At 37.5% G+C, this 12900-nt stretch overlaps 1 protein-coding gene across 1 annotated transcript; it reads left to right on the top strand.

The window, feature by feature from the left end:
• The first annotated feature begins 798 nt into the window (after positions 1-798).
• Positions 799-12225, top strand: ccnd1 (cyclin D1). The gene is made up of 5 exons (XM_088611126.1): positions 799-1313; positions 2669-2884; positions 3417-3576; positions 6400-6548; positions 9363-12225. The coding sequence occupies exons 1-5, from the start codon at positions 1116-1118 to the stop codon at positions 9516-9518; spliced, it is 879 nt and encodes a 292-aa protein (XP_088467252.1). The 5' UTR covers positions 799-1115; the 3' UTR covers positions 9519-12225.
• Positions 12226-12900: the final 675 nt, after the last annotated feature.

Genomic DNA, 12900 nt, shown 5'->3' with positions numbered 1-12900 from the left:
TGGTTTAAGCTAATTTCAGTGTCCTCCCATTGTGAAGGGAAGGAGTTGGGGATGTTCCTCCGAAATTACTGCCAAGTTTTTTCAAGTTGGCGAGTTCGTTTATCCAATATTGCCACACGCAGAAAGGAGGTAGATCTGCACTTTTTATAAAGACAGTACATGCCGCTTTAAAAAGACATATTCCTGAGCCATTACTCCGTCGTGACCAAAGGAAATGCCGGATTAAATCCATCTGCCAACTGTATATTAATAGGCCTATGTATAAGAGATATAGTTAAACAGTTAAAAAAGTTATTACTTTGTTAATAATGGTTCACTTTGCATTGTCTCAAATATACGGAAAATGGTTGAAGAACGTGGTACAAAGAAAGCAAGAGTCATTCATTTTTAGAATAAAGGCAACATTCAACGGCTAGCCATCTAAATATGCCTCAATATTTGCTATTGTATACTAAATATACTAAATAGTTTTATCTGCACTACAATTATAATAGTGCAGAATACAAGTTTTAAGATAATAATAGTGCACACAGTTGTAGATTTACACCTCCCCTGTTTCTCGTATTTGCCTGTGTTTTGTGTTCTATAAAAAAAAGGAAATGAAAGTGGTATGGGGACTGTAATGAAAATAAAAAAATTCTCCTGAAGGACAATTTCGTGAATGTGTCTATTATCCATCTCCCCCCTCCTCACACACAGCTACCCCAATCCGATGTACCCCCGCCTCCCTCCTCTGGACCCCCCTGCAATACACTCTCAGCGCCGCCACCATGAAAAAGGACCTCCCCATTTCCATACCTAAGCAAAGCTCAGCGATGGGAAGGACTACGAACTTATATGGGATAGCTCTTTAAGACTTACTCTCCTCTCTGAGGCCTCTTTCTCTCTCATGCTCGGAGTGGCTTTGATCTTTCCTTAACAACAGTAACGTCATTGCTTAGTACAGAACTAAAGGGGAGTTCTGTTGAGGACTGCGAAGTTTTGGAGCCGCCAGAGGGCTTGAGCAGCAGCAGCAGCAGCAGCAGCAACAGCAACAGCGAAACAGCATCCAAGAAACTTGCTCAGCGCTCCGTCTGAATCCTTCGAAAGTCCAAAGCTTAAAAAAGTGCAGAGACATGGAACACCAGCTGCTGTGTTGTGAAGTAGAGACCATCAGGAGAGCTTACCAAGATGTCAACCTCCTTAATGACAGAGTGCTACAGACAATGCTAAAAGCTGAAGAGAACTATCTTCCTTCTGCAAACTACTTCAAATGTGTTCAGAAAGAAATTGTGCCTTATATGAGGAAAATTGTTGCCACATGGATGCTTGAGGTTTGTGTGAAAAAAGAAATAAATCTGTATGTTTATATTCTGCAAGCTTTCTGTCCTGACTTTTTGCTCTGCCCTTTGGACCTAATCAAATGCACTGCAAATGAGGAATTATATAAAATAGAAATTTAATCCAGTTCACGTTTTTCCTCCACCTACTATTGTATGTCTGCATAATTGTTTTGTATATCGTTGTGCTATTTGTTCACCACTTTGTTGCAATGTTTTTTTATTTTTTCTTTTTTTCTGGCTTCTTTCACATACGGAGGTGATTTTATCAATACTTTTATTTGTAGTACAACACGGGTATTGTGGTATTAAACTTTCGTTTATTCTTTAACCCTAGGAGCTTTCTAAATTATTTTATTTTAATTTATTTTAAATTAATATCAATGTACACGTATGCAGTGCAACTCGTGCCAGTAATATGCGCCATCTTTGTTCTCGTGCGGTAAAGTATTTAATATATTAAAATTTCTATAATAATCAGATGATTGAAGAAAATGTCATGAATATAACAAAATACAGTTACTTAAGCTATTCGTATAATTTAATGGTGATTTGAATATTAAAAGGGTACGTTTCTTTGTTAAAAGTTTTTACAGAGCTATACAACCATGCTTCAGCAGCAGTATTTGGAAAGGCTGTTGCTAAATTACGTTAAAAAATACCTGTAGTTATATTAGAAGTCGTTCCAAAAATGTAGCAGTCGAAAAGAAGACTAAATTTGCAACATTTACATAGTTTTAATATTTACATTTTCCAATTATTTCTATTTTTTATTAATTTTTGAAATTGCGCGTCATGACGATACCGAAATGTCGCATGCTCATTCCAGAAACGCGATGTGCTATAATTTTAGTTCTTTTTGCTTATAATTTGCGCTAAACATCGTAAATTATCGATACCAACTGATAAAGTACACGTTGCAGGTCATTACCATGCCGTTTTTATGCTCTGTAATAATTTTAAAATATTTTTAAATATTTTTTGAAAAGATGACGAACTACAAAATTCTTAGGGTACGTCGCTTGGGACGCCACCTTTGTGTCTTGGAAAAAAACGTCTGCAAAAAAGGAACAAAAACTAATGATAATTTCCGTACTGTTCAATAAAATTGTTTTGGTTTTGCCAAATGTATAACTTAATACATGTTTAGAAAAGAATAAAACTGATTTATAGCTATTATATACAGTGGGCATAGGCTAGCTTGCAGAAAGCAACAGTTTTCCGTTTGAAAATGTAAATGTCAAAAGTTTTCATATTTTGATTTTGTTAAAACAGTGTATGGATTCAGACACACAGCATTTTAAAGCATTTGTGTGTTGTTTCTTATTTTATTTTCTATTTGATTTCAGGTCTGCGAAGAGCAGAAATGCGAAGAGGAGGTGTTTCCTTTGGCTATGAATTATCTGGACAGATTTTTGTCGGTGGAACCCACTAAGAAAACCAGATTACAATTACTGGGAGCTACGTGTATGTTTTTGGCTTCAAAAATGAAGGAAACCATTCCGCTAACTGCAGAGAAATTGTGCATTTACACCGACAATTCTATCAGACCCAGCGAGTTATTGGTAATTTAAAATCAACACACTTATTTTCCTCTTAGAGATTTAATAAGGAAATAGTAACGCTGCTTTTTTAAAACCTGTAATGCATATCATTTGTAATGCATTCTTGCAGAATGTTATCGATTTTTTAATGTCACTGACTTACAGTTGTGATAAATGTTCGACATTGGTTGTATTACGTATAGATCTATGATATCATACAGCGTCTTCTTTAAAAAATCGCAGGTATATTTTCACATATATTAATAAACCATCAATTATGTCTTAAATCAGTACTGTATGAGAATACTTTAAGATTCTGATACTTAATTTTAACAATTTCTTTTCCGCTGGTAATACGTGTGGCAAGAGCTCCCTCTTGCGGTAGAAAGAAGCCCGTGACGAACATCTCTGAGCAAAAAGTATTCCAATTTAGAGCTGTGAAGTGCCAGAATAACCTTCTCACGCTAATGCGTGCTGGACATCAACGCGTTTCTTGGTGGAAATTCGCAGGCCATTACTTTAAATTGATTTCATTTTATGTTCTTTTCCACAGCAAATGGAACTACTGGTGTTAAATAAGCTGAAATGGGATCTTGCTTCAGTGACGCCTCATGATTTCATTGAACATTTCCTTTCCAAACTGCCCATCCACATGGACACCAAGCAAATTCTTCGCAAACACGCGCAGACTTTTGTGGCTCTTTGTGCAACAGGTACGCACGGGGAACTGCGAGCTATCCACACTGGAAATGTCATCATAACGTGAAATATCCACATATCTGATAAACCGCATGTGCAGTGGTGCAGGAATATTGCAGTATGTTTTTGGTATGGGTAACTTAAGCATTGGCAAAAAGTGTTTTAATATATTTCCCATTCGTTAACCCACAGATGATGTCTATTTTACATTAAGCTTTCACTTTGTACTGTACGTTGATTTAGTTCAGCTGGTCTGGGCTTGGTTTTGGAGCTGTGGCATGGTAACTGTGCCTATACGGAACTGTGAGAGCACGTGGTGTGGTGCAACTTAAAAGAAAATTGTGTATATTCCACAGTTCGTATTATCTGTGTAAAAGCTTTCAACCATAAGTCATTTATGTAAGGAATTAACCTACAGTTCCAAACGTGTACTCCTACACTGTTTTTCTGTAAAGGAGTGCCCCTGTACATTTTTCTGTTAATGTGCACTATTTAGCACAGCACAAGGCTTGTCATTAGAGATTAACCAAACACTGGATTTATTGACCCATGTGATAGTCAAGGTTTCACAACATTTGTTATTTATACCATGTATTGCTTGTGTATCCAAGTCTTAAGGATCTGAATCAGAGCAGAGTTTGGGTCTGTAATGTTCGAGGACGAAACATATTCAAAAATTCCATCCAGAAAAACTTGTAGGATATTTGTTTTACAGTGAGGAAAGTGAGCAACTGAGGCATTCTACATTTTGTGTCAGTTTCTTACCCTGCCAGTGTGTGTTTTATCTGGAAGATAAGAGAATGCATATGTATAGGATTAAGTAATGTGCAGTGTTTTATTTGGATATCAAAACCAAATATTGAAGTAAAAGTGAATGTTAAAACGTAAATTTGATCTTGAATCCCACATTGGGAATGCACACTGAGCAACTACCCCAGAGGAAGACACAACAGTTAAACATACGAAGCTACACCTTATAATTTCCACTTGATAAAACCTGTCTCAGCAGGGTGGAGGCAAGGTGAATTGTAGATTTACTTTTAAAAACAGGAAGAATTACTTTCAAGATGATGTTAAGCAACATTTGTCTTTGTTAACTCTTGGATAGTCTTTTTAGAAGTTGGGAATTTGTGCTAAGGAAGCTCTTTTATGCAGTGGCAGGTCAAGGGGAAACTAGTTGTTTTGTGGCGTTGTTTGGGTTTTAGCACTTAATTTAGTTAAACGAGTGTGTCTGGGCATATCAGGTCTATGCTGTGGTTGTCTGAAGAAGAAAGTTTATTTTTAGGGAAGTAAGATGACGAATGGCACCCAAGAAAACATGGTACTTGAAGAAAGGCCAGAAAGGTGAAAATGGGTTCTGGAGCTTTTAATCATGCTTGTGTACATTGCAAGGCAAGCAAATTAAGACACATAATATTACAGAATGGAAAAAAAGATACATGTGGCAGTTCCTGTATTTGCTTTGTGTTGAGTAAGCTTTGGCTAAGGTATGCAGCTAGTTGAAACCTGTTGCATCCCATTCTTTGGAACACTTCACAGAAGTCATTTTGATTTGCCTCAATGAAATATTTTCAGTCGTAGCCCCTAGCTCCTGCAGAGATGGATGGAACTGCTCCATTTAGAAAGGAAAAGAGGTGACTCGCCTTGCACTTTTTTTTTTCCTTTCGTTCTTTTTAAGAGCGGGGCTGCTTGCTTTGTCTCCCCTTCAGGGTGGCTGGCATTCCAGCTTTTTTTCAACAGAGCTGAAGTTGTTTATTCCCCTTTGGATGGAGTCTAGGATAGGTTAGTGGGGATATGAGCATAAATGAATGGGGGCCTCCTTTTCTTTGTGCCTGTGTCAGGTTCAATTCATCTCACCGCAGTGTCCTTGTTTCTGGGCTCTCAATGGTGCAAGATGAGGCAATGGAAGCTGACAATGATGCCACACTCTTTTACTTAGAGAGAGAGGGGGCATCCAATTACAGACTCAAGGGCCCCCTAATTAATATGCTGAAATTAATGGCCAGTGCTGTAAATAAATCCTTGTTGGTTTTTGACAATAGACGGGCCAAGTCGCTTGTCTGAGGTGGATCTGAGCAACAAATAGTCTGGCGTATGAGAAAGCCTTGCTTAGGAGGTATTATCACTTCAGCACGTAAAAAAGGAAGTGGTCAATGTCTTATACACAAACCCAACCAAACCAAAAGACAGATACTGATTTGTGAGTACATAAGAATAAGCACCTTGAGGGTGAATTGCTTTGGAAATGTGATTAATTTCGTTCTGTTGCGTTCAGCCCAGGAAACTGTTTTGCTCATTTGATCTGGTTGACACCTGCTGGCCTGCCTTTCACATGATAGATGTTTGTAAGAAATAGTCAAAAGAACAAGGCTTGGTGGTGAAACAAGGCTGTGTGAGGCCTACAGCACAGCAAGCTGGCAGGACATCCTGCCACTTGTCAGCATGGGTTCCCATCAAAATGTTGTTGTTGCTCATTGGACAGTTCTTGAGGCCTCACCATTATTTTGTGATGCCACATAATATGAGCTCGCGCCACGCCCCCAACCCTCAGGCGCTCCCTACGTCTGCTCGCAAAGTTATCAGTTTACAGATTTGCCAATGAGCAGGACCTGGTTATTAACATTATCCCCCCCCCCCCCGGTTTTGTGTTAACGTCAGATGTTTGATTCCTCATATTATCCAGCACAGTCAATCAGGTTATTATTAAAACAGAATTGGAATGGCGAGACGCAACAGCCTCTCCATTAAAACAGAACAAGCATTTAAGCACGCAAGATGATGTCTGCGAGCCTGAGCATACAAATTAAAAAATGTGCATTTTCCCCTCTCTGCTTCAGATGTCAAATTTATTGCCAATCCACCCTCGATGGTCGCAGCTGGAAGTGTGGCGGCGGCAGTTCAGGGTCTTCACCTCAAGAGTCTGGACATGATGCTATCGTCTCAGAACCTCACAGACTTCCTATCGCAAGTCATCAAGAGCGATCCGGTACGTGAAGAACTGAGATGAGAAATATTGCACGCTAGCACAGAAACCTGAACAGCATGCTATTGTGGGAGCCTGCTGCTGTAGGACAGACTGCAGTCAATTACCTGGTAAAAAAGGTTTCCTGTGGAAAAAACAGAAATAGGTTTATAGAAATGTGACAGACTTGTATCTTTAACCTTAGGCCCAAACTCCCACTTCTTATGGAGTTAATTATATTACATAGTGCTATAAACCTTTTATTCATTGTGTTTTATTTATCCAGTTAGAATTTTTGTATGTGTCAGACCCACATTCCTGCTGCCAGTGAATACCCCATGTAAGATAAGAGGGTGCTGCGGTTAGTCAGTTGTGTGGCTGACACAGTGAAGATCCCTTTATTCCTGATAAATAACAGGAGGTGTGTATCAGCAGGTAGCTAGCAGTAAACACCCTGTGAATCAATGGAGCAGGAAGAGAGCTTCAAGCAGAGGCTTAAATTCAATGATCCGTGTTACAATGATCTGTAAAGTCAAGAGATGTGATTGCCTTTGTCTTTCACTGAAAGGGCCGGTTCTTGTGAGGTCTGAAAAAAACCTCCCAGAACGAATCCAATTTACCCCGATGTGATATGGTGACTGCTTGTTCATCAAAGTCTGTCAGCACTGAAGACAGTGGGTCTGCGAAGTAGCCGTCTTAGAATAATGGTTTGGTAATGAGAGGTGTGCAATGGAAAGATCACTTTGAAAGAGATAAATTGCAGGAATGCTTGTATAGGTCAGTCCCATAAAATGCAGTTCTGTGCTTGGGTTCTTTTATTGGTTGTATTGTTGTTAATGTTCTTTTTTACTGTAGTAGCAGTAACTGCTTTCAAGTGTAGCATATGTCCTGTTAGTTGCACATTGTGGAGATATTCTTTCTAAATCTTAAACAGTCACTCTCAGGTTAAATCATTTTTTTTGCCCAAATTACATTTTAAATACAAATATTTTATTTTTTTGGTCATAAAGAAAGTAAGGGTGTATGCATAAAATTATGTGGTTCTTGATGATAACTTTTTAATACCCTAGCAGAGCTCCAATTTCCTGTTTTCTCTTTGATCTGAGGCAATTAAAAGCCAAATAATTACAATCAGGGCCCTTGGGCAATACTCCACATTTGAATGGATCCATCCTTCTGACCCTAAACAGGGAATTGCTTTACCTTTCATTGTTTCAGGCCAGGAAATCTCTTGCCCAGATTGAGTTTCTATCTCCTCATGGTTTATTGTCTTGAGACTAATCCTCTGCCCTCCTACTTGAGGGGACACCCCACAATATGCTCCATTGTTTAGGATGTTCCTGCTCAGCAGAAAACAGCCAAAAGAAATCGAAGGAAAGAGTGGAGTTTATTGAGGGACTTTTAAGTGGGCAGCATGCAGCCAGTCCTGGATTTTGAGGAAAAGGATTAGGAACTTTTTCCTTAGTTGGAAAACTTAAACGATGACAGTAGTAAGTGGATATGAACCGGAAGCACAATTTACAATAAGATAAGCTGACTGCAGACCTCTCTCAAAAGGAAATTAAAGTAAAACTAATAGCTGAAAGTGAATGAGTAAATCTCATTGTTACTTCGGGACAACAGCCGGTTAAAAGAAGTGCTTCCCAATTTCTAGAACAACAAATTAACATAGGCTGTCATTTTTGCAAGAAGGTTATTTGTCAAATCTATCATACTCTAGAAGATATGCCAGATCACTCTGAAAAGGGGGAATTAGATATTAGATATTAGATATTCCTCATTCCTCATTCCTCATTCACTAAGGCCAATGTGATTGGACGGTATAGAAAAACCAGTGTTAACTCTGAGACGGGGTGGGAGAGGTCTAGTGCAGTCACACACAGCTTGGTTTTCTTAAATGCAAAAGCAAAAGGGAGCAAAAGGGAGATCTTATATGATGCTTGTGAATAGTAGCAGACTTGAAGGGGGTGAACAAAGCAAGCAGCAGGCCAGAGACTTTCTTAGGGAAACAATATTCATTCTCAGTCATGTGGATGCTAACAACTTTGATGGCAAGTTTACATGCAACAGTGATTACTCCTCTGCCTGGACAGAGACCTGACGGAGGTCAAAGAGAGTGGTTGTGAATGGAAAAAAAGTGTCTTCCTTTGCAAGGAAATGACTGTACACATGACAGCCAATGGTGTTTATTTTTAAGATGTAGAAGTTGTCCAATAAGTTGGAATGGGTGCTCTTTTGTGTGTAGCATTTGTTAAACAGGCATCAGGCAGATCTCATTGTTCAGCTACATGGTATGTGATTTATCTTAGATATGACAAGTTTTGCCCTTTTTTACTTTTTTGCTTCTAAATGACAACAGCTGATGTTTTCACCAGTTCTTTTTCATAAGGGTTAGCGACATTCTTGCTGGGATTGAGCAAGGCATCTTTATAGAAAGAAAAAACAGGCTCTTTCTCCCTCTACACACACAATGACATGATCGGAGGATTATTTAATCTGCTTGCCCAACCCTTAGAGGTCATCAAGCCCTAAATGCCACAGGTGTATGATTTTGTTTGTCAAAGAATTAGTTAAGAAACTTAAGTTGTAAAATGGTCACATACCAAACAACCCCAAAGTATAAAGAAAGAAAGAAATATTAACTCTTCATTAAATCATCTAAATAAGGGTCTTTTCTGTTTGAGTCTGAAATACAGCTATATATAATGTGAAAATTAGGGAACCTGCTAATGTTAGAAATACATGCTGGAATTATAAAGTTAGTTTCTAAAAAATTGGATATGTTATGTAAATGCATTGATACTGATATGTCCCCCCTACCCTTTCTTTTCCTAAAAGGATTGTTTGAGGGCCTGCCAGGAGCAGATTGAAATGCTTCTTGAGACAAGCCTGCGACAGGCACAGCAGCACAGCATCTCTTCAGAAACAAAGACTGTGGAGGAAGAAGTGGACCTCTCTTGCACACCAACGGATGTGCGAGATGTGAACATTTGACTGGACTATCCATGGAGTTTGCCATGGCAACATGACAAAGAGGCTTTCGGGAAGGACATGTTGGCCTACCATCCCTACACACACAAAAAAAAGTAACACGGCAAAATATCTTCAGGATGACGAATGCAAAAGAAGGGATCAATGCTTCGATTCTTTTGAATATCTCCACCTTTTCTTCCCTTCAGCCTGTGGCAGAAAAATACAGAAAACTCTGAAAATTTCCAAAATACTAAAAAAAATAAAACTTTCTTTATAAAAAAAGAAAAAAAAAAGTAGTATATGCGTAACTTACAAGGTTATGCCACAAAAAATAGACATTTATACAAGACAATAATCAACTAGTTTGTATACAAGAAAGTGTGCCTACAATCTTATACAAACAAGTAGGTATAAAAATGGAATTGTCTCCAGGAGAGGTGTCCAGTTTCATTTTGTTTAAAGTGTGAGAAACCATTTTTAAAGTAGAAGAGGTTTTTTGTTTTGTTTTCTTGTTTATTTAGATAGTACAATTTATAATTTCCTTACAGATTTAGCTTCATTGCAGTCTAGGCATCTCTGTGTCTGCTTGCTTTCACCTTTAGTCACTTTATTATAATTTTGTCTCGTCTTCTTTTTAAAAAAAATCAGTTCTTTAGAGCTTATCCTCTTCTCCTTTTAAATGGTTAATGTAACCCTATAGTGTATTTTGTTTTAGCATACATTATAATATGTTATTCTTTAGAAGTCTGTGGATTGCCTGAGCTTTTGGCTTCTGAAGTGCATCCCTTAATACTGCCCGATTAAGTCCAACTAACTGCTCATGAATATATTTGTGGGTATGCAGATGGGCAGAAGAGCTATTTTTTGTCATCAGCAACTTAAACATTTCTGCAGTTAGCTGTGTATTAATAAGCTGATTTAACTAAAATCCTTGTCAAGCCCCTAGTGCAATCCACAGTAGTTTTATGATTATTCTGTCTTATTTGTTTTCTAAAACCATTCCATTTAAAAGCACTTTCAGTCAATTACAGATTACTGACTCTTAGGAAAACCATGTGGGACATTATGACAAAATGGAATGGTTTAGGAATATTGGAAGGCTTGTCTCTGCAATGCATAACAAGTCTGTTTAACTATGGTGTTATTTGAAAAGGAAAGGATTTCTTCAACGTGGTGTTTTGGTGATTTTTTGCCTAACTATAGTGCTGATGTCACGGCTTTTTATTTTTCCCAGTAAAAAATGATGCTGGTGTAAGTATGATGCCATCCTCTTAAGTAGGGTCTATAAGGTGTACATTATATGAACACCTGAAGAGATAAGTTAACATTGTATTGTGTATTGCTTTGTCTGCATCTGAAACATTTTAAACACTAAAAATCTAATTTATAGCTATATTAAAATTAAGGACTATTTATTGCAAAAATATTATTTCTTGAGGCCAGTATGGATTATGAAATAATTGCTTAGTCTTTTAAGAATATTTAAACCTGCTAAAGTGCATGATTGCTAACAAACTGGTGTTTGTCACTATCTGTTCAAGGCAAAAGCTCAGCCCACAAGTCTGTAGGCCCTACTTATGATGTTGATGTACAAGAAGAAACACCATAGTTAAAACAGTGGTAGAATTGGTGTACTTGAAAAAGAAAGAAAAAAGTATCGTTCCTATGTGTTTCCCAACATTTGACATAAATTTAGAGGCTAGTAGAAGATTTGCACAACATGGAGATGTATTTCTAGAAAGAAGTGGAGGAAGAAGCTGGAGGAAACAATTGAAGTGTCTGTATGAGGGAAATGAGATGGTATGATGTAAGTGAATAACTGCCGATCTAAGGTGTTGATTGTACAATGAGAAAAACTAAAACGGAGTCGACACTCCTTTTTTATTGAGCTGCTATGCTATGGAAAAATTCCCAGCAAAAGTATGAAAACTTAAAAAAAAATATAGACAAAAAAACGATGCTTTTTTTCTCTTATCTTAAGTGTTTGCTGCTATTTTGTGGATCATTTTTATTACAATGTCAATATACTGCCATGTAATAGTTTTTAATTTTCTCATAGAAAATTATGATATTATTGACATCTTGTTTGTTTTTGTAGTTTTTTATGTGATCAGTTTTTACTTAATGTGATTTCTGCGCTATTCCAAAAAAAATGAAAAAAAGAAAAAAAAGACAAAGGTTCCTGTTCCATAATACCTCATGCTGCAGTCAAGATTTATTGTGATTAGTCCAGGTTTTTACAGGTTTTTATTATTCAGTGCCTAATAGCTCTGTTGTAAACTGCAAATCAAAATGCATTTATCATTATCCAAATGGGTCCTGCAGTGTGCAAGTAGATAGCATTAAATGAACTGGTGCCATATCGAACCTGATTATATAACTCTTTGAGTTTTAAGCTGTTTCATTAAAAGAGACTGTATTCCCCCTATTAGGCCATTAATGGCCCAATTTTATATATTTATAAAGCTTTTGTACAAATTTTAAAGCAGATATGATGGACGTTTGTAATTGTCATGTCTACTTTATAAAGCCATAGTGTGTTTACTGGTAGTAATTTAACACAGTGTTGATTAAAATGTATCTGATGTCTTCAGCATGAGTGGCCAGAGACTCTGCATTTTTTAATCGCGTGTATTTACTGCACAATAAATTTTAAGTAGATATGATTTGAGATCACAGGTTTTCTACCTATTTTATTAGAAGAATTAAACTATTTTTTGAGATGGAATTTCCATATTGTCTTTTCATGGGTCTCCAGTCTTATTTTTAGAACAATGTAGCTGTAAGCGGAGAGGATTTTTATACAAGCTACAAAGGCTTTCCTCGTTCTTTTCTTCCAACTTCAAATAAGCATTGTGGGTCAGAGAATGTTGTCTGGCCTGTAGGAGTCCAACTAGCAATATGTTATGCTGCTATACATAATTGTTTTGAGAGCGCAGAAGGAGTCGGGAAGGTGAAGTGTTTCTTTATACAGCTAGAAGCAATTTGCAAAGCTACTGGCAAACACAGGACCCATGAGGACTGGATGTTTGTTTTCTGTCCAATATCAGGAATGTTTGTTACCTCAAAAAAAAAGAAATGTTATGGTGGCATCTCTTGTTTATTTGAACCCTGTGTTCGGTGGAAAACTGAAGGTTTCACATTCTGAAGATGGCATAGTCTTTTTGATATCCTGCATTTTCCATTTTTTTTTTCTGAGGACAGTATGGGGTAGTTTATCTAACCAAATGAGAAATAGAAATGTCATGCAAGACTTTAAGCCCTTTGTGGGTGTCCAAGTTTCGGTCTTTAACCTGAAAATGCTGAGGGTGCCGAATCGGAGAGCTAGCAGTCACACACACACAAAATATCTATTGTCATTTCTTTTGTTGCAGTTGAAGGCAGCATGACTATAATTCCTGGA

Source organism: Lepisosteus platostomus, chromosome 18 (genome assembly GCF_059453375.1).
Source record: "Lepisosteus platostomus isolate fLepPlt1 chromosome 18, fLepPlt1.hap1, whole genome shotgun sequence".
NCBI lineage: Eukaryota > Metazoa > Chordata > Actinopteri > Semionotiformes > Lepisosteidae > Lepisosteus > Lepisosteus platostomus.
The sequence above is the reverse complement of the archived record's forward strand: the minus strand, read 5'-3'. Positions and strand labels throughout refer to the sequence as shown.

Coding starts and splice junctions, on each gene's coding strand:
- ccnd1 (XM_088611126.1), top strand. CDS start 1,116: ATGGAACACCAGCTGCTGTGTTGTGAAGTAGAGACCATCAGGAGAGCT. Junction 2,885..3,416: donor TCAGACCCAGCGAGTTATTG/GTAATTTAAAAT, acceptor TCTTTTCCACAG/CAAATGGAACTACTGGTGTT. Junction 6,549..9,362: donor AAGTCATCAAGAGCGATCCG/GTACGTGAAGAA, acceptor TTTTCCTAAAAG/GATTGTTTGAGGGCCTGCCA.